The sequence below is a fragment of the Odontesthes bonariensis genome, chromosome 3, assembly GCF_027942865.1.
Source record: "Odontesthes bonariensis isolate fOdoBon6 chromosome 3, fOdoBon6.hap1, whole genome shotgun sequence".
NCBI classification, from domain to species: Eukaryota; Metazoa; Chordata; class Actinopteri; order Atheriniformes; family Atherinopsidae; genus Odontesthes; species Odontesthes bonariensis.
Genome location: NC_134508.1, coordinates 7,189,378 through 7,211,253, shown reverse-complemented (window position 1 = coordinate 7,211,253; position 21,876 = coordinate 7,189,378). Strand labels below are relative to the sequence as shown.

Sequence of the window (21,876 nt, the reverse complement as noted above, 5' to 3'; positions counted from 1 at the left end):
ATGAGTGTCTGAACTTGTTCATGAAACTTTTGGCTCATGAGAAAATGTCTAAAGTCGACAAACTGTCCCTGTGAGTGCCCAAATATAACACTGAGAACACTTCAGTGGCCTGAAACAGTGAAACACATCAACATCAAGCTGGTGGATGTGTCCTAATGGCTTCCTGATCAGGTTTCACTGGATGATAAAGTGATTTTGAATGCATTTAGTGCTCAGAATGAGTGGTGTAAGAACTTGATCTTTTTAGAAATGCCTGCGATAAATAGAAAACTGAACAGTTCAGGGATCAGAATGAATGGCAACAGAGCAGAACATAGCGGAAAAGAGTCATTTTTTTTCAGCTGCGCACAGTGCGACTGAAACTTCCACCTCAGGCTGACTTCACTTTGGTTTCAACATGGAAAGCTTCACATGTCTGCTGTTACTGTGTCTTTTATCTACATCTGTTGTGGGTAAGAAAGTCTTTTTTCCTCTTATTTGTCGTAACGGTCGCAGTAACTTTTTACCGTTACTTTAATGTAGAACGTTTTGAACACATTGCAGCTGTTTATCTACCAGTGCATGTCTCGGGTGCTTCATAACCAGTGTGTTCACCATGTATTCTCAGAAAGCTCGTGCATCAGCATATTTTATTCGGTTCATCTTATTAGGTCAGCTGCAGCAACTAATTCATGTTTCCAAAACTAAAACTGTTTTTGCTCTTAAAAGACTTATATGAACTTTAGGAACCTGTCTAATATGTGTTTATTTTATCTGTTTGATTATTTTCCTGTTTAAAACATTTCACAGGAAATATACTGTACTGTTTTTTTTTCTCTCTCTATGTGAACCGACAAAGATCAATAACTTACATTCAACTTTTAATAACCTGATAAAATATTTAACTTAAACATGCCACTTCATGTTTGTTCTGTGTATGGGAGTGAGCCAGTACAGGAGGAAGAGACGCACGTTAACTTAATTCCTTCTCAGTCTGGACATTTTTTTTCCATTTTTATTGGAATTCCATTTTTATTCCCTTACATTTTTATTGTGAAAACTCAAAATGCTTCAAATAAAATCTGAAAACACAGCCATCTGAGCTCCCTGTGACCTTCCAGCAGTTTCCTCCCTCCGTGTGTCGGGAAGCCCCGTCTCTATGACAACAGCAAACAGTTTATCATTGTGACTTACACACAGGTGTAACATTAGCCGGACACAAAGAAAGAAGTCACACATACCCACACATTTAGGACAGATGGCCGATTCACAGCAAACATCTGAACCCATCAACTTCGTGCATCAGGACGAAATCTGGTAAACATCACAACTGACTTCATCAATGTTGTTTATGTTTATTTCTATTACCTTTTATATAAAAAAAAACAAGTAACTGTAAAGGATTTTATCATGTCGATCACGTTAACTTTAAGTCCTGACCTGTTTTTGTTTGTAAACGTATAAAATGTATGAGACATACTTTATCATCTGTATACGCCAAATGATTATTTCGCTCAATTTTAGTTCAACTCATTTTATTCATGTTAGATTACTAGTAAAGCATGCTATACTAACTGATCAAGTAAGCTTTATCTCTAAAGATTACACTTGGTGAGTCACTCTGATAAACAATACAACTTCAAATGATGCAGAAAAAGAAAATCAAGAAAGCTTAAACGTGAAATGCATGAATTAGCAGGAAAAGTATCCTGTAAACATGTAAGGATGCCGTGGTTTAACTGTTGATGAGCATATGCTCTTTGGCAAATTTACAAGCGGACATATTTATATAAGGTGCATTTTTTGGTAGGTTTTCTATGGATTTAAATAAAGTTGGATTTAAAAAAAAAAAAAAAAAAAAGGAAGTTGTTGTTGTAAGTTCATTTAAGAAACTTAAATGTGCTACTCATGGTGGAAGCACCAGTTTAATTGCCCTTACAGTGCTTTGTGAAGAAAGATGTTGCACATGATAAGAAGCTTTTCTCATTGCGTTTGTAGGAAAGCACACTTAAAAACCGAGAAGAATTCAGCTGCAGTCTGGCCCAAGAAGTGGGGCTTCCTCACTGAAGCCTACAAAGAGGTATACATATTATGCATATGTCTTATATATAGGGCTGGGCAACGATTAAAATTTTTAATCTAATTAATCACATGATTTCCCTGATTAATCATGATAAATCACATTTGTACGCAAAATCCAAAAATTAATTCAAAAGTAGTGTATAGCTTTTAGCATTTAGTTTTATTTGAAATGTGCTGCCATATGAATGAAAGTGCCATAACATTTGTTGTGCAAACACACTTTTAACATCAGCATCTTTCTGTAGTTTTTATGTAGAAGCCTCGCTCCACTGTCTGTTTCCTTGAATGACTTGCTGCTATCAGTTGTGTGTTTTGCCTTTAAGTGATATTTTAGACTGGAACTACACGGCGAGAAGAAGACAATTCAACATGGCTGTAAATGCAGGAGTTTTTTTTTTTTTTTTTTATTTTGAAATACGTGCTTTTATGTTGAAACAAGTAAAACAGGAAGTAGCGCCGGTTAGCTCCGTGAGCTTCACACACAGACCGAGGAGCACCTGTAGCAGTGATGTTACAGACTGCAACAGACTTTTACAATAATAAAATAAATATTAAAACCAGCGTTAATGCGCGATAAAATATTTATCGGCGTTAAATAATTAACAAGTTAACGCGATAATAACGAGTTAACTCGCCTAGCCCTACTTATATACATATGTAGCACCATGGTGAGTTGATTATAGGCAAGACACCAGATTAGACGTATTAGCAACGAACACGTTCTCTCAAAAGAAAAGTAAACATAGATGTTTCAGCTTTTTGCATTCAAACAAGTGTGAATGCAGATTAGTGTGCATCACTCAGACCTTCTGTCATGTGTATTTCAGTTTGAGACGGAGAGTGTGAAGATGAAGGAGGCACTAAAAGTGGAACTCCGTGAACACCCGACTGTTCAACCTTCCAGCCCTCCACGAAAAAACATCCACGTATGATCTGTCTATATATCTATCTATCTGGAAGCACATACTGTAGTTTTAAGGTTCACAAACTTCTCTACCACTCATTAGTTAAGACCTTGTGTTCATCAACAGTGTTCTGGAGCAGTGGTTATTTGGGCTTTCTGAAGGTTTTTTCAAAGTATTTCTTCGGATGTTGGCTGCTTGTTTTTGAATCACTCAAGAATAAGAATAAAAAAAAAGATGGCTAACTCAAGGGATGAACTAGTGTTGCGTCTACAAATAACAGACGACAACAACAAATGTATCTTTAGACCATTTGTTACTAGCAGCCTGTCACAATGACAAATCATTTGCTCCCATTTCTTTAGTTGCATCTATGAAAAATACCAAAGAAAAATGCCATGCACGGCAGATAAACAGGATCTGAAAGTGATGTCCTTAAAGGGACACTATGTAATAAATTAAGTAATTTATTAGCTCAAATCAACATCATTCATAAATTAGTCCTCATTGGTGTAAAATTATCTCTGTCAAAAATCTCAATTATCCTCCTGAGTGAAGAATAACTTGTCTGTATCTACATAGAGCGGGTAAGCTCTATGGAGGCTGCCATGTCCTTCTGGTCTATGAAAAACGACGAAGTGCCGAGAGGGACAAAAAGCACTTCGAATCGCGTTTTCCCCAAAGCCGGGCCTGCAAGCGGAAATGACATCATTTTGACTTTACGTCCGCCGAATGGCTTATTACTGGTGCTAATGGTAAATAGATTTTATCTCGTAAATTATCCCACTAATAATGCATCGATTGTTACCAAACTTCTGCTGTAGTACTCATAGGCTCTTAACTCACAAAACGAGGCATTAGAAAGTTTGTAAGTTTACTGGGAGTTTATTTAAAAGAACACTTTCCAGATAGCAACTAGACACTGCTGCTAACGCTGCGTCGACGTCACTTCCAGTAACTCCCGGAATATGACTAATTGCATTGTTTGCACACCAAAAGCTATGTCCACTTATGTTATCTGACATGTTATCTGTTATCTGTCATCTGTATTTATAGTGTTATTGTATGTGTGTTATGTAATCCTTTGTGCTGTGTGTCTTGATGTCTTTTTGTTTGTATGGACCTTGAGTCTGAAGCTATAGCTTCTTGAATCTTGACACATTCCGCCTGCCGCAGTTCAAGAAGTTGCAGCGCACATTTGAAAATGCGAGGCGCTAGAGAGCAAATTCATTCGACTTCGCAAAATAAAATTGCACCACTAGATGGGGAAGAAATTACATAATGTCCCTTTAAGAAAGAGGAAAGAATCCAGACACAGGAGCTGAGAGATGCATCTGGACCTTCAGCTGATCCATCTGCTGTTGGCCCAAGCCTCATCAGAAATGGGCTCTATGGAAGGGTGGCTGTCAAGAAGCCGTTCTTAAGGAAGGGAAACAGGGAGAAAAGGCTGAGCTGTGCCAAAGGACACAAGAAGTGGACTGAAAATCAGTGGCAGCAGGTCTGATGGAGGGATGAATCCTCCCCAGAGCCCGGACCTCAACAATACTGAAGCAGTGTGGGATCATGTTGGCAGAAACTGAAACGAAAGACTGCCAACTTCGAAAGCAGAGCTTTGAAAGGTCCTTCAAGAAGCCTGGAGAACTATTTCTGAAGACTCCTTAAAGGTATAGTTCGCCTCTTTTGACATGAAGCTGTATGACATCCCATATTAGCAATATCATTTCTGAACATCTTCTTACCCCCTGCTGCGTCCTGTGAGCCGAGTTCCAGCCTCGTTTTGGTGTTGATGAAGGTAGTCCGGCTAGTTGGCTGGGGCTTAAAAAATAAAGCGTTTTACTTCTCAAAAAAATATGCGTTCAAAAGAGTAATACATTTGCATCATCAAAATCGTTCTCGATGAAAAAGTCAGACCTCACTTCGCTTGGCGCTATTTTTGCCTCCCTTGGTATCAATGCGTCCAATGTAAAACTGTGCAGACCGAAGAGCAGACCGAGCACTAACCGGACTAGCTTCGTGGACCCCAAAACGAGGCTGGAACTCGGCTCACAGGACGCAGCAGGGGGTAAGAAAATGTTCATAAATGATATTGCTAATATGGGATGGCAAACAGCTTCATGTCAAAAGAGGCGAACTATCCCTTTAAAGAAATGACAGAAAGATAAGAGGGTTCATACCAAATATTGACTTTCAATCTCATTACAATTGTACAAACTCTGTTTTTGTCTTATATACTGTACTGGCATGCATGTCTTTACATGTTTCAATACAATGCAGCATCTATTTATAAAGAAATGAGGGACTTTTTCACAATACAGTATACAGTTATTTCTCTCTCAGCCTGTGTTTCACTCTTCCAGGTTGGCTCCTCCCCTCCTGTTCCACAGACAACTCAGGCTTTTATTGGTTGGCGTTCAGGCCACTCAGGTCTTCAGCTGGAAAATTACAGCACGGTGCATCATGGGAGGCGTAGTTTTCTGAAGGAACTGGGCTGGCCTCGGGATGCTTGCAGCTGAATGAAAGTTCCCCCTTCCCTGCTGTTTCAGCTTATTGTTTCCAACTTTGTTTTGAGCGTGGGTTAAAATGCCCATTGTATGGTCTCTCTCTTTACAATAAATGTATCTAAAAGCTTCAAGTAATATTGATGTTGCGGGTGCTAAGGGACAGATTTATTTGCATCTGCATGTCACTACACTGCCCTACAGAGGCCAAATTAAATAACTACATATTTTATGTAAATGACCTCAAAGCTAAATAGACACCTCTTGACAGCTGTTTGAAAATCTATCTTTTAAAAAAGGGAGAATTTAGAGCGAGATTTTTAGATTGTCATTATGTTAGCTTCGTGTGCTGTCAAATAAACTACCAACAAAGTGTATGGCAAGTATCTCCATGTAAATGTAAATGTATTTTATTTATACAGGCCTTTACAGACAATCCTTACGATGTACCAAAGTGCTTTACAGCAGGTAATAAATAAAGAGAAGAATAAGTAAAAACAAATAAAAACACCAAAAGAACAGTGAAAGCAATAGAATACAACAAAATCAAATAAGATAAAAGTGTCATCATACTACTGGGTATTAAAAGCAATCCTAAATAAGTAGGTTTTTAGCCTAGATTTGAATAGGTAAATGTAAATATATTTTATTTAAAGTATTATCTAAAACAATGAAATTGTCATTTTTACTGTTTTAACACGGTTAAGAGTTATGTATGACAATAACGTAAGAGTGGTTTTGAAAGCAGTGGTTGCTCATGTGTGAAATCCCCTTGTGGTTGTGAGTAACCACGCGTGAGTCACGTTTAAGCGCTTACGTAATGACATCACGAGGCCTGTCGACAAAGGCGGAAGAAGACACAACAACAACAGCAGCAGCGGCGGCGGCAGCAGCAACAGCGGTGGTCCCCAGGCTCGGCACTTATAGTTTTCAAGGAGGACAGTAAAACCATTGAATTATTATCTGTTCGCTTTTATAAAGTACCGGAGATTTGAGTACGGTTAAAACTCTCGTTACTGTTTTCATTTAATATAAAAAATGTCGTTGATTGCGAAGATTTTCGGTAGCGGGGGTAAGGGTGGGAAGGGACCGACACCCCAGGATGCTATCCAGCGACTCAGGGAGACGGAGGAGATGTTGGCCAAAAAACAGGAATTTTTAGAGAAGAAAATCGAACAGGAGCTCGTGACGGCAAAGAAGAATGGCACGAAAAACAAGCGAGGTGAGCAAAACTTCCGCATCTGTCCTGCCTTACTGGATAAACAACCCTCATGTTAGCCGGCTAGCTAACTCCACAGAGGGAGCAGGGAAGTTGGCTGCCGACCTGAACACAGGTCATGGGTTTTAAATTTAAAAAAGTCTCGTTAAGGGGCAGTAAATACTTTGTATACTGTTAAAGCCGCAGCAACAACGTTTGTAAGGTGACAGCTCGTTTAAATAGTTTAGTTAATTAACTTATTTGAGTGTATAATTTCAGGGTTTGTTTTTATAACTCATCAGGAAGAAAGAAAAACTCAACCTTATTTAACCCCTCCCTTATCCATGATAACACTAGGTTTTCCATAAACACCCAACCTCAACTGCAAACATTATCATTACACGTAAAATATTCAGTGAGTTCATAAAGTCTTTTTTTGTTATATGAATTATTAGATTAAAAGGTATTTGTACAATTCAGTCACTCTGTATGCTGAAATACACTCCTGCTTTAATATAGTTTTTGCATAGAGTCAATTAAAACCATATTTTCTTCTCTGGTTCTCATTATTACCATAATACAAAAAAAAATAATGTACATTTTGTGGTGATAATCTATTTCCAGATTGATGAATAACTAATATTATTTTAGATTGGCTAAATTCTTACATTTCAACAAATGAGATTTTGTAAGAGTAACATATTCCTATTAGAAAATGCACATTTTCGCCAGTTCCTTCACCTTCGCTTATTTCCACTGAAAATAATTTACTTGACAAAAGTTTTTTTTTTTTTTTGTATTAATAGAATTCACCCACTTGCTTTTCTAGTTTGTTGACCAGGCAGGTAGTTTCAGTTTTCAGTAAAGCACATTTTTCACAAAGAGGACTATCTACATGTTTGTGAAGGCTGTCAGTTGTCTGGTTATTAAATTTGTTTCAGTTTTAGCTCAAATTATTCGCACCAATTAACAGCAAAAGTCCTCTCAAGGCAAGTTCAATACAGTCTACTGAGTATTAATTTATGTTGAATACAACCAGATTTCCTGCTGTGGTTACAGGAAGTACTGTAAAGCCACAACAAATCCTTTTTTGGATAAAAAGCCTCGTGCCAACACTCATAACGCAAGCGCCTGAGCTCGTCTAAAGCTAGTTTTAAAGTCCTGCTCTGACTTAGATTATTTTCGACTTTTGCCAACAATAAAACCCGAGTTCTTCTTTTCCATATCCTTGTCTTTATCTATCTGTGGGGCAAATGAAAGTATAAAGCATACAACGCATAGCTAGTATACCAAACCTGGCACGACAGCATGTGCGGGATACCTTTAACACCTGACACCTCCCTCATGTTCACACACACACACACACACACACTATCTGGATTCAAGTATTTCAACGGGAACCTTTGTCTTTGTTCAGCTCAGTCTTTTACTCCACGACAGAGTATTCAGGAAAGTACCTAAATGATATAATGGTTAGAAGAAGGTGACCTTACTGCAGCTCTTATCAGCATTCACCACGCCATTAAAACAGGACGCTATGTCAGTCCCACTTTTATTTTGTAAATGTAAATGTATTTTATTTATACAGCCCTTTACAAACAATCATTACAGTGTACCAAAGTGCTTTACAGCAGGTAATAAATAAAGAGAAGAAGAAGTAAAAACAAATAAAAGCAATAAAATACAACAAAATCAAATAAGATAAAAGTGTCATCATACTACTGGGTATTAAAAGCAATCCTAAATAAGTAGGTTTTTAGCCTAGATTTGAAGACAACATTATTTTAAACAGCAGTTGTTGTTGCCATGTAGTGTGTTTGGTTGTTGACCTGCTTATCGACTCGATGGCTGTAGATGTTATCAGTTTGTCTTTTGCTCTACACGTGGCACATATTTTACAATGTGTAACACAACACTGCCTTTATAAAAATGAACAGTTATTTGTATGGCACCCCCATCAAAGACGGTGTGCTGTGTACTCACCCTGTGGTGATAAAAGTCGTTCCTAAAATGAAGCTGGCAGACAGAAAGCAAAGGGCAACACAAGCAAAGCGTCTGTGAGATTTAAATAGCAGCTCTTAATACACAGGATCTGATAATGATTTCTGTGGCCGTCTGTTTCTGATCTAATGCTGCGGATATAATCTGATAAAACTGGAATTCGCGGCTGCCATCTGGCTCCCGGTGGAGCAGACCGACTACGAGTTTGTGTTTGTGAGAGATATTGATGTTTGGTGGCCCCGAGCAGAAACTGAGAATTAGTATGTTATGAATGCTACCCAAAGAACAGCTGCACAGCTTCTGTTATAAAGCTCTTTCATAGATTTAGACCGTAACGTTATAATGTTATAATGTTTCTTATTTAGTCTTGGTTGAAATAGAGAATCATTCTGAAGAAGAATGTTGTGGTAAAACACACCTCAAAGTTTACAGACTGTGGTTCAGAGAGGCTCAAGCACACAAGGATAACACACAGGTGGACCCTCACACTCAGTCTGACATTCAAGTTTTCTCACAAGCTCATGGGAATGTAATTCTGCATATATTTAGTAATAAACCTTAGTATTGAGGCTCTGTTGAACTGATGGTGCTGGAGTACAAATGAAGTACTTTTGCTGTACTTCCTGTACAAAATGGAGGCCACTGTCAGCAGTATATCCTAAAAATAAATCAGTCTTGTGGTTCTCCTCGTCTTTCCGTGCACAATTCAAACATCAGTGTAAACAGAGGGATGTTTAGTTAAAGTGTTGATGGAAATAAATAGATTTACATCCCTTAAAACTTTTGTGACAAAGTCTGGTCACTTGATCTCGTCGGTTGTGTCTAAAACCTTTAAAGTTGTTTGACTCCGACCACTGTAGCGGCAAAAAATAGAAGCCTCCTCTTCAGAAAAGCTTTAGGGAATCTTCCCTGAAGGTTGTTTTATTGGACATTAACGGCTTCATCCGTCCGCCTGCCTACGTGTCATTCCTTGATCACCTGTGGTTATGTAAAACCTCCCCGTGATGGGTGGAAGCAGTTTAAAAATATCACTTTTCTGCATGTTTACGCGCATTAAAGAGGCGTGGCCGTGGCCGTGGGACTGGGATTGGCCTCTCGCTTGCAAAGGTCTTATTACACCCGTAGAAACAAACAGTTCCTGTCACCTCTCAGTTAACGTCATCTTTCACCTCACCTCGGTTTCTGTCCACTGGGTGTGACTGCAGTAAGAACACGAGCAAGACCAAAACTCATGAAACATTAAACACTATTTTTTTTCTTCTCTTTCCTTTGGATCATTTGCTGTAAAAAGTGTGTTTCATGCTAATAAAACCTACAGAGAGGGAAAGGCTGGGTGGTGCTGTTAGTTTATTCATTTAATAAGGCTGTCTGTTGGAGGTGGCTCCTACATCTGCTGTTTTTTTTTTTTACTGTTAAATATCTTACTGTATATATTTTTTAACACTCTCTGTATATAACAGCATTTACTTTTTCATACCTGCACTAATCAACATACTGTATATATTCTATAGTATAGTCAATCATACCTGTAGTAATCTATAGGGATGGGAATTGATAAGATTTTTACGATTCCAATTCCATTTTCGATTCTGCTTAACGATGCGGTTCTTTATCGGTTCCCTTATCGATTCTCATTTGGAGAAAAAGGACAACAAACCGGTCGATTAGCATCAACTTTGTTTAGTTTAGAAGTAACAGGAGTCATGACCTTACAAACCCGTACAAACGTCTATCCTGGCCTGGGTAATTTAACTCTTCCCTGCTCTGGTGAAAGGAGAAGCTGGAGGTAGACGTGAACTGGGGGTAGTACCACCAGCCTCTGGCTCTGAGCCAGTCAGGCTCTGTCGCTCATGATTTCATCTAAATGTAATGCCTGAGAAGGCATTCATTTAACCTTAACCGTTACTAACAGCAGGTTTTACAATGAGGCAAATGGTGCTAACATGATAGGCAGTGTTTGTTTGTTAGTTAGTTAGTTACCTGCAGTGTTAGCTGAGGACATGCTAACGTTGCTAACATTGCCGCTGGGTTCAGATTCACCAACGTTAATCATTCATTCATAGTTATTGCATGTTGGTAGTATTTCCTCCCTTTGGTGAAATATTCACTTTGCAAGTTGCCTTGTTGTCGTCTTTTTTAGGGATGTGTAATCAAACTTTCGAGTGTTTGGGCGCCATGTTTACTGTTGACTGCTGGCTGCGCTGGACTCGCCACGCAACGTTGAGTGGTGATGTCATTCGCGCCCACTGGAATCTATAAGGGAATCGTTTGCAAAATTGCGATTCCAAGGAATTTAAACACTTCTCGATTCCCATCCCTAGTAATCTATAATACATAATACATTGTCTTCAGTTTGGATGCAAAACGGACCGCTACAGGAAATCATTCCTGCCCACAGCCATCAGCATCTATAATAACTCCTTGATTTAATTGAGTTACATCAACATTTAATTTCCCTCTGGGATAAATAAAGTATTTTTGAATTGAATTGAATATAGTATATTCAGCTCACACCTGCACTGCCCATTTGTACATACTCTGCACTTCTGGTTAGATGCTAAACTGCATTTCGTTGTTCAAGTACTTGTTACTGTGTTCAATGACAATAAAGTTGAATCTAATCTAATTTCTCCTTGAATAAATCTTATGCCAATGAAGACCCATCCTTATGTCGGTTTGTGTGCCGCATAAAGCCAGCATATTTAGTCACCTTCAAATTAGTGCATGTTGAACAGAGGCTTTACATATTTTCTAGGGCTGGGCGAGTTAACTCGTTATTATCGCATTAAGTTGTTCTTTATTTAAGGCCGATAAATATTTTATCGCGCATTAACGCATTTTATTATTGTAAAATTCTGTTGCTGTCTGCTGCGGAACCGTAAAAGAAAGTAATCGGCGGATCCACCAAACATGGAGAAGGGTACGGAACTTTTACTCGGCCATTTTCATTTTAAAGTTGGACATCACCGTTACAGGTGCTCCTCTGTCTCTGTGTGAAGCTCACTGAGCTAACCGGCGCTACTTCCTGTTTTACTTGTTTCAACATAAAACATGTATTTCAAAATAAATAAATAAAAAAACTCCTGCATTTACAGCCAAGTTGAATTGTCTTCTCAGCGTAGTAGTTCCAGTCTAAAATATCACTTAAAGGCAAAACACACAACTGATAGCAGCAAGTCATTCAAGGAAACAGACAGTGGAGCGAGGCTTCTACATAAAAACTACAGAAAGATGCTGATGTTTCAACTAACAGTGGGTGGGATAATGGGTAACTAAAGTTCAGTCACTGAAGGCGTTCCGGCTTAAGTTAACTTGGTTATTGTTTTTCAGCATACGCGTTAAGTCATTCCTCTTACTACCTTTTAATAAGTCTACCTAGATACATTATGTGTGTCAAGTATTGACACATATTCGTATATGAATGAAAAATCTAATAAAAAGATTTGTTTAAAAAAATGCTGATGTTAAAAGTGTGTTTGCACAACAAATGTTATGGCACTTTCATTCATATGGCAGCACATTTAAAATAAAACTAAATGCTAACAGCTATACACTACTTTTGGATTTTGCATACAAATGTGATTAATCGTGATTAATCAGGGAAATCATTAAAACATTTTAATCGCTGCCCAGCTCTAAAATTTTCACTAAATCCATTTAGTGAAGTATTACTTTAAGCTAGAACTGCACCACAAGGTGGCACCATGTCTGTTTTTGAGGTGTCTGAATAATTTAGCAGCAGACTTTTCCAGCAGAACTTCCCGTCTGACTCAGCTTCTGTCTCACACTCTCACCCAGACTCGGGTGTATGTTGTCATGCTCTCATGACTCAGCAGGTTCAGGTCAGTTTTTCTGACTCATGTGTGGGTTAGATGAACCGTTGGAGTATTTAAAAGGACATGCAGGTAAACCTCACAGGTAAAAAGAGAGGCAGTGAGGGGATAAAGCTTTAACAGTCTGTGGCTCAGATGGGATTTTATCTGATCTGCTTCAGGACATCAGTGGAACACGGGGGGCAGTTAACTGCAGCGCATCACAAAGCAAAAATTAATAAACTGAAAATATAGAGATGCAGATATATTCGGCAGAAGAGTAAAGAGATGGTCTTTGATAGGATACAAAGTGAACTTTGTATCCTATCAAGTTTATTTGTATAGCACATTTCATGTACAAAACAATTCAAAGTGCTTCACATAAAATAAAAGCATTGCAGCAGGGAGTGGAAAAAGCATTAAAAACACATAAAAGAATATAAAGAGAAACAAATAAAATCATTTTAGGCCCAAGGATTTTGGGCCTAAACCGTTCTGGGATTTATAAACCATCAGCAGGCTTTTAAAATCTATTCTGTGACTGACTGGAAGCCAGAGTAAAGATTTTAAAGCTGCTGTGATGTGTTCAGATCTCTTAGTCCGGGTTAAAACTCCAGCAGCAGTGTTCTGGATGAGCTGCAGATGTTTAATGCTCTTTTTGGGAAGTCCAGTTAAAAGAGCATTACAGTGATGGAGTCTACTGGAGATGAATGCATGGATGAGTTTCTCCTGGTCTGTTTGGGAGAGGAAACCTTTAATTCTGTGTCTCCTCCTTGTCTCTGGCCAGCGGCTCTGCAGGCCCTGAAGAGGAAAAAGCGTTACGAGAAGCAGCTGGGCCAGATTGATGGGACGCTGTCCACCATCGAGTTCCAGAGAGAGGCTTTGGAGAACGCCAACACTAACACAGAAGTGCTCAAAAACATGGGCTATGCTGCTAAAGCAATGAAGGCTGCACATGAGAACATGTAAGATCTTTGAGGGGCTTCTTTTATCATTATTTTTGTTTTCTTAAGTATTCACCTTTCTTCGTATTGGCTTTAAATAAGAGAGTTATTCTACACTCTGGATATAGAGGATTGAATTATTTTCACCTGCTGAAACGTGTTTGCTGTTTAGATTTTGTATAAAGAAGAGTTAAACTCCAAATATAACCATGTGATCGGTTCATTTCCTTTAATAGGTTGGTACACGCTTCATTATTGGTTTATCCTTTAGCATGTTTGTGTTGTTTTTTTTATTTTTTTTTATTTTACATGGCATCAGTCTCTGTTTCCGCTTCCCCATTTTTGCAGGGACATAGACAAAGTAGACGATCTGATGGCAGAAATCACAGAACAGCAGGAAGTGGCCCAGGAAATCTCAGACGTCATCTCCAGACCAGTCGGCTTCGGGGAAGAATTTGATGAGGTGAGAGTGACTGAAATGCTGCGCTCACAGAAACCTTGTGAAGCCTGAGGTGGAGCTACGGCTTCAACGTATATAAGATTAAATGAAAAATAGGGCTGGGCAACGATTAAAATTTTTAATCTAATTAATCACATGATTTCCCTGATTAATCACGATTAATCGCATTTGTACGCAAAATCCAAAAATGAATTCAAAAGTAGTGTATAGCTTTATGAATCTAGAATTAGGACATCACCCGCTTCGTCCTAGTTCCTTACGCACTTATTTGTTTCCTAATTTGTCTTTGTTTTCCAAATTGTCTTCCCATCTGTCTCGGTACCTAACTTACTGCACTTACTCTGGCACTAGTTATGCTCTTAGCTGTTTGGTTTTGGAAGGAAATGCACTTATGATTTCTTGTGACCTGAAGTTCTTTTGCCTACCGATGTTGAACGCACTTATTGTAAGTCGCTTTGGATAAAAGCGTTTGCAGAATGACCGTAATGTAATGTAATGTGTGTGTTTGTGTTTAGGATGACCTTATGGCAGAGCTGGAGGAGCTGGAACAGGAAGAGCTGGACAAAAATCTCTTGGAAATCCAGGGAACAGAAGACGTCCCTCTACCCAGCGTACCGTCAACATCCCTGCCATCTAAACCAGGTGTCGCATGCCGCCGCACACACATAGAACACATTTTATTTAAAAAAAACACTCGGGAATATTAAATAAAATGTTTTCTGCCTGTTTGTTTTAGCCAAAAAGAAGGTGGAAGAAGACGAGGACGACATGGCGGACCTGGAGGCCTGGGCAGCTAACTGAGCCAGCTGTCGGCCCTCCTGTCTGTCTCTCTGTTACTACACTGGCTCCAGACATCTGGAAGAGAGACGAAGACTCCGGGCTGCTGGCACGCTGCTCTTTCTGAAAGCCTTCATCCCAATGTCTAACCATTCCCCAAACCTCTTAAGTATGCACTTGTGCGCATGTTTGCAGACTCAAATGAAATGAACCCGGGCTTTTTCTCCTCCAATTATCACAGAATGATTCTCTTTGCTCCGGCTGTGCACTCCTCTCTTTCTTCAGGGCAAAGAGTGAAAGAAAAATGTCCCTCCTAAACAGCCCGAGGTAATGCGTGTCAAAATTCTCTTTGTGCAAAAACAAAGAGCATGAGCACTTAGGGCATACTGTCAGGGGAAGGGTGTGTGGAGGAGCAGGATGAGGCTTGTCTTCGGGAGAATGTAAAGAATCAACAGATGAGTGCAGCCATTTTTTTCAGCTTCCTGCATCGTCGTCTACCCGCTCTGCTACAAAGGTGACGACAAACCCACCTGCTAAATCCCAAAACCAGCCAAAACAAAAGAAAGAGGACATGATAATAATAATAGTAATAATAAGGATGTAGGGCTTTGTCTTTGAACTGTCACTGTCAAACTGCAAAACAAGGACATGCTGTTGTGAAAAAAAAAATCTCTTGTTGAAGTTTCCATTGAAAACTCCTTCTTTCATCGGTTGGACCTCTGGATGTAATCGGTTAATTTACCAATAAAAAACTGGTTGGTGGAGGTTTCCTGAAAGAGATCACCTTCAGGCATAAATCATTGTTACCTGCAATTATCCAATATTTCCCAAAAAATGTCACAAATTTCATTAGAATCATGACTTTATTGTCCCTTGAATGCATCAGATCGCCTGAATTTCTTCTTTTTTTATAAGAATGCTGATCACTTTTTTTTTCTTTTAGAGGTAGAAATTATTTGTCACGAGCCTGGATTTAGCCAGATTTACACCCGATCATTCAGGACGAGGGAAACGAGCTGAAACCTGCACTAGACCGCAGGAGGATTCTTGGTAAACAAGTCAACACAGATCTTTAAAGTTATGAACTGACTCTGAGGTATGAAGGGCTGCTCCCCCCCCCGGAGCAGCGCTCTGCACAACAATGTGTTGGCTGTGGAGAAACCACCAAGCCGTTTAGCTGAAGAATTATAATTGGTCTTAACCAATCAAAAACGTAATTAAAACGGCTTTATGGAGTGTTTTAGGGGCTAAAAACGCTCTGTTCGCTGGGCTGTGCTGCTTCCACCTACACCAGTTCACTAAAGTTCATGTTTACACAGAGCGGCCACATGTTGTCTGACCCGTCCTCCTCTGTGGGTCCTGCCGGTTGTGGTCTCTGGGCATCAGGCAGGCTCCAGCCTGTTTCCCTGATGCTCCACCTTATTGGCGTTTTGAGGAGTTAGAAAGTTGCAGCCTTGTCCCGTTCTTTAAATCGTTCCTCAACAGGGAGGTGGGGAGCATTGACCTGACGGGGTGCTTGGTCAGCAGCAGCGGTTGTTGTGCATCACGTCCACATGAATGTTTCCCAACAGAACATTGAGATAATCGCTGTTATCCCCTTTACCTGCCTGTGGTTTCTTTTAGCTTGCAGCAAACTGGGCCTAAACCGCTCGACCCCTCTGAGGAATGTGTGAGAAACAGAACTTAATTGGGAGCCTCTTGGTGTTTTAGGTTAATCAAATAAGAACAGAATTTTTTTTAACCTTTTGTGGCACTCAGCCGTTTATCGTCCAGTCTTAGAAATTGATTTCTTATCTCTCTGCTTCCATCTCAGTGCAGCTGAGATAAATTAATCTATAATTGCAGCTACGGTGTTTTCCTTAAGTAGAAATATGGGTTTATCGGGTTTATCCACAGAAAACACTTGCGATACCACTGTTGGCCGACGTTAACTGATACAGATATAGCAACTCGTTCATTTTCTGCTCTAACACTCCAACATGGCTACCGGCAGGCACACTGCAACAGCTCGGAGGACTTCTGGCTATTTGAAGTCACTCTCGTGCCTGACACCTCCAGCGCCTTGCCTGTCTGTGGTTTAACAATGACAGAATGTGAGGAAATCCTACATGATGTGTGTGTGTGTGTGTGTGTGTGTGTGTGTGTGTGTGTGTGTGTTTCAGCTTTTTAACAAAGTGACTGCGTGTGAAGATGTTGAGGTGGACTTTTTCATCTTCCTTTGAATTACCCATAAATCGGTTTGAGCACTAAGTGGTGCACGCTGGCTGTTTGTTTCCGGTTCTTCCTAATGAAATCATGACATGAGCTCAGCTTCTGCCCGCCGCCCGCCTCCGCACGGCTGCAGCTGCACTTCTCTCTCTTTCTGTTGGCACACAGGTTCACGAACGGAAAGATCGGGGTCTAAATAAGAACGTGATCACAATCCTTACATTTATATAAATATATATTTGGAAAAACTTACATATGCTAGTATAGTTTGTTTATTTTTTTCTATTTACCTCAGATGTTATTTTTCCTGCTGGCTGTACAGAAAATACTTGGTGACCTGTAGCCAGTTCTGCTCAGAGATGTACGAAGAGTTGGATTTTCATTGGGGCAGCCATTTGAATGTTGCTGATGTGAGGTTGTATACAGTTTATCTAAATAAAGTTGGGATTCAATGCAAGTGCGAGCCCTGTTGCATCTGTGAAGTCTCGTTTCCGTGCCTTAAATGTCCGGGGCTTTGGTCTTGTGTTGCTTCGTATGTTCCTTATTTGTCTTTGTTGTGATCACACTGAATCAGAACCATCCGCAGTACTGCTCAGAAGTCTCGAGCCACCCCTCATTTCTTTATATTTTTGCTTCCAAGCAGTCACTCTTTCTCGTAATCTGTAGATTTATTAGGACATTGGCTACTTTTTCACTCATTTTCAGTGCAGTCCTTGTACCTGATTTGTAAATGTAAATGTATTTTATTTATGCAGCCCTTTACAGACAATCGTTATGATGTACTAAAGTGCTTTATAACAGGTAATAAATAAAGAGAAGAATAAGTAAAAACGATAAAAGAACAGTGAAAGCAATAAAATACAACAAAATCGAATAAGACAGAATAAGATAAAATAGGATAAAAGTGTCATCATGCTACTGGGTATTAAAAGAAATCCTAAATAAGTAGGTTTTTAGGCTAGATTTGAAGAGGCCCAGGTCAGAAATAAGACGCAGCTGGACGGGGGGCTTATTCCAGAGCCTGGGGGCAGCTTTGGGAAAAGGCTCGCTCACCCCAGGGTTTGTATTCTGACCTGGGCACTTCCAGCAGAAACTGATCTGTTGACCTCAGAGCTCTACCAGGACTGTTAAAAGCTCAGATAAATACGATGGGGCGAGGCCGTTAAGAGCTTTAAAAACAAACATTAAAAGTTTAAAATCAGTTCTATAAAGGACAGGAAGCCAATGGAGGGAGTTAAGAACAGGAGTGATGTGCACACGTCTGTTGGTGTTGGTTAAAAGACGGGCAGCAGCGTTCTGCACCAGCTCAAGGCGACTGAGAGAAGACCGGGAGACGCCCACATAAAGAGCATTGCAACAGTCTGACCTTGAACTTATCAGGGCGTGGATGGCTTTCTCTTTTAATGTCAACAATTAAAGCATAAAAAAGGCTCCTAACTCAAGGGAGGAACCAGTGTTGTGTCGATGAGGACAAAAGAAGAAGAATCCCCAGAGGACGAACAGTATCTGCTTGTCTAAGTGGGTTCAGACTGTGGAAGAATAAAGGTGCTCATGCATCTCATGCATAGCTTTGCATTGCATCTAATTTTCCTCTTTTCTCTTCCCTCTTCAGAGTACAGGTCCATGATTTTTTTAGGTTCAGCCTCCTGTGGAACCAGCTCCCAGTCTGGGTACACTGTGCAGACTCTTTCTCTGCTTTCAAGACCCGAGTAAATGTTTCTGTACTTTTAAGCTTTAATTTAACTCGTAGATGAATAATTCACCTTCTGGTGTGCAATAATCCTTTTGGACACGCTTTTTGTGAACACTTTTTGAACTCTCGGGCCTTTTTGCTTCCTGACAAATCTTTATGCACAGCCAGTTTAGTGCATCTTGTTTTAAAATTTTATTTCGTTTCCACGTTTTTGTTATTTTAATGGTGTCTTTTCCTACTTTTAGTTCCTCTTATGCTTGAGTAGTGCCATATGATTGTTGTTGAGCTTGAAGATGACGGTTTAACCATCTGTGAATGCTCTCTAGGTCTAAATATATTAGTTTCTCGAGTTTCATGGTTGAACTATGTTTCAAGTGTTTCTTCTTCACATATCTTTTTTTTTTTTTTGCTTGAAAAACCTTCTTAATATTTTCACAAACAGTTAATATATATATATTTTTTAAACTAAGCTGAACTTGCCCATTCAGCCTCTGAACATTTTTTTTTTACCAAACTCAAACCAAGACTTGCGACCCCTGAGGTGGAGAGTTTGGAAACATGCTCCTAAATTAGCTGTAGCATAGTGTTACTACTTGTGGGATCAGGTTAAACTCTGACCACATGGCTGTATGAAACCACCTTTTCCCATTTTTACAGATTTTTTTTTGCCTAAAGTTGCAAAACAAGGTCAGGAAATCAGGACTAGATGATCATACCTGACTTCAAGTTATTCTAATCTATAGATTTATTGTAATATTTGGAGTGTGGGCAGTACTGCATCTGCTATTTTGTACTGTTGGACAGGTGTCTGTGTGATGTGTTCATGGGTCTGTAGAAGAAATGACACCCTATCACTCCTATCAAACTCAGTAGCCCTTTGATTTACACACATCCATGTGAATGCTGCTCAGTCCCTTTGGTGTGAACATACAAACTCTGTTTTCAGAGAAGTTGGAAGTTCTCTAAAATCAGGGCTGGGCAACGATTCAAATTTTTAATCTAATTAATCACATGATTTCCCTGATTAATCACGATTAATCGCATTTGTACACAAAATCCAGTGTATAGCCTTTAGCATTTAGTTTTATTTGAAATGTGCTGCCATATGAATGAAAGTGCCATAACATTTGTTGTGCAAACACACTTTTAACATCAGCATCTTTCTGTAGTTTTTATGTAGAAGCCTCGCTCCACTGTCTGTTTCCTTGAATGACCTGCTGCTATCAGTTGTGTGTTTTGCCTTTAAGTGATAATTTAGACTGGAACTACTACGCTGAGAAGACAATTCAACTTGGCAGAGTTTACAGATGACTTTGGTTCTGTCGACTCCGCCGTCTGGAAGAACTTTAAAATGAAAATGGCCGAGTAAAAGTTCCGTACCCTTCTCCAGGTTTGGTGGATCCGCCGATTACTTTCTTTTCCAGTTCCGTTTTACAAAATAAAAGCCTGTGAGCAGCAGACTTTTACAATAATAAAATAAATAAATAAAAAACTTAATAAAATAACAATTTAAAAAAAAACTGCGTTAATGAGCGATAAAATATTTATCGGCGTTAAATAATTAGCGAGTTAAGGCGATAATAACGAGTTGACTCGCCCAGCCCTATCTAAAATGCAAAGACAATTTAAATCTGTGATTGTTATTTTGTTTGAATGTTTATTCAACAGACGCAAGTACAAAGCAAGTCATTGTCAGTGTCTTCACTGACCAACTTTACTGTATTCTGAGATTTAAAAAAAGTATTTCCTGCCAAGAATAAATTCAAAAAAGCTTTTAGTAGTATTCAATGATGAAATGATACAATAATCCAATTTGGCAAGCAGGGCTGCATAGTGGTGTGGTGGTTAGCACTGTTGCCTCACAGTAAGAGCGTTCCTGGTTGGGTCCTTTCTGGTTGGAGTTTCCATGTTCTCCTCTTGTATGTGTGGCTTCCTCCATCAATCCAAAAACAGGCGTTTTAGGTTAATTTGTGTCTCTAAATTGGCCTTAGGAGTTAGCATGCATGGTTGTTTGTCCTTATGTGGCCCTGTGATGAACTGGTGGCCTATCCAGGGTGAACCCCACCTCTTGCCCAATGACAGCTGGTATGGCTCCAACCCCATTCTGACCCTAAATTAGATAAAGCCACATGAACGGATGGATAATTTAGCAAGCAAATAAACACAACATCCAAATGTGTACAGAAAAAAAACACTATTGTACAAATCGCCTTACAACATTGCCACCGTCAAAAACTGAACCGAGAAGTTTCCTTTCTGCGCTTTTCAACACTTTCACTCACTGGGTTCAGCTTATATCCCTGATGCTCAGCCGGCTTGGATCCAGTTCATCAACATTTCTGATCAAACATCAAGGTTCATCATCAGTTTGGAGAACAAGGACCAGAAAAGACTGAAGCTTAGCCAGGCCAGGCCATCGTTCTTGCTAAAGTATTCAAGCACAGAAGGGAAACAATTGATCAGACAAAGTATGTTTAACTCCGCTACAATACACAGCGATACGCCCTCTTTCAGCCTGTTATTACTGGGCTTTTTCAGATTAGTCCATAGCACCACAGACCAAAACAGAAAGCATGTTTACACGACTCTAGTAAAAAAAAAAAAACTCATTATAGTAGCCGACCGGATCTTGATTTTTGAAATGCATGTAACCGCATTAGACTGACTGAAATCAGATGAAAGCCCTGCAAATATAAAGCCATAAATATGAATTTGTTGTCATGTTAAAAAGAAAAGCCACAAAGCTGCCATCAGAAGCCCAAAAGAAGGTCAAGCAACTGTAAAGCAAAAGGGTTTGATGTGCGGCTGGAAACCAAAGTTTTGAACTGCGGTGCCACTGGGTGCTGCGGGGTAGTTTCAGGCCTGGAAACGCACACAACAAAGGTTGGTCCTAAGGTTCACAAACTTTTTAGAGCTGCAGCATCATCTAACAAAATGTTAAAAACAATGTCCGTGCAGAGAATTCAGCCATGCTTATCTTAAGTGTACCATCTGTTAGTTTTTCACTTACTTCACAACGTTTCCTTTGTTCTATGGCTAGATTTTTTTTACTATAGGGCTACAATAAATACATAAGACATTAATAATTCAGTGTTGTATTACAATTGTTGAGTGTTAAATTACCCATTTACATTTTCTTGTTTGTGCACAGTGGAGTTTGTTGCAGTTTTCAGCAGAAATAAATTTCTCTACAACTCGTGTGATGTTAGTAAACACTCCTAATTTTGCAAGTGCTTGTGTAACCTACAATATCTTATTCAACCCAGTGCGTCCAGGCTTTCAGAGCAGAACTGTCATTTGCCAACACTAACTAAGTCCGGAC

At 39.5% G+C, this 21,876-nt stretch overlaps 2 protein-coding genes across 2 annotated transcripts; both read left to right on the top strand.

Annotated features, from left to right (window-relative positions):
• The first annotated feature begins 403 nt into the window (after positions 1-403).
• LOC142377691 (ciliary microtubule inner protein 1-like) lies at positions 404-5,534 on the top strand. The gene is made up of 4 exons (XM_075462001.1): positions 404-452; positions 1,978-2,059; positions 2,889-2,987; positions 5,321-5,534. The coding sequence occupies exons 1-4, from the start codon at positions 412-414 to the stop codon at positions 5,474-5,476; spliced, it is 378 nt and encodes a 125-aa protein (XP_075318116.1). The 5' UTR covers positions 404-411; the 3' UTR covers positions 5,477-5,534.
• A 775-nt stretch (positions 5,535-6,309) lies between these two features.
• LOC142376697 (charged multivesicular body protein 4b) lies at positions 6,310-17,318 on the top strand. The gene is made up of 5 exons (XM_075460166.1): positions 6,310-6,683; positions 13,260-13,437; positions 13,765-13,879; positions 14,392-14,518; positions 14,613-17,318. Exons 1-5 carry the CDS (start codon positions 6,500-6,502, stop codon positions 14,675-14,677), a joined length of 669 nt encoding a protein of 222 aa, XP_075316281.1. The 5' UTR covers positions 6,310-6,499; the 3' UTR covers positions 14,678-17,318.
• The last annotated feature ends 4,558 nt before the right edge of the window (positions 17,319-21,876 follow it).

Excerpts from the sequence above, each read along its gene's own strand:
- LOC142377691 (XM_075462001.1), top strand. The coding sequence starts at position 412 with ATGTCTGCTGTTACTGTGTCTTTTATCTACATCTGTTGTGG. Across the intron at positions 2,060-2,888 it reads TCACTGAAGCCTACAAAGAG|TTTGAGACGGAGAGTGTGAA; the intron begins GTATACATATTA and ends TGTGTATTTCAG. Across the intron at positions 2,988-5,320 it reads CTCCACGAAAAAACATCCAC|GTTGGCTCCTCCCCTCCTGT; the intron begins GTATGATCTGTC and ends TCACTCTTCCAG.
- LOC142376697 (XM_075460166.1), top strand. The coding sequence starts at position 6,500 with ATGTCGTTGATTGCGAAGATTTTCGGTAGCGGGGGTAAGGGTGGGAAG. Across the intron at positions 6,684-13,259 it reads TGGCACGAAAAACAAGCGAG|CGGCTCTGCAGGCCCTGAAG; the intron begins GTGAGCAAAACT and ends GTCTCTGGCCAG. Across the intron at positions 14,519-14,612 it reads ATCCCTGCCATCTAAACCAG|CCAAAAAGAAGGTGGAAGAA; the intron begins GTGTCGCATGCC and ends TGTTTGTTTTAG.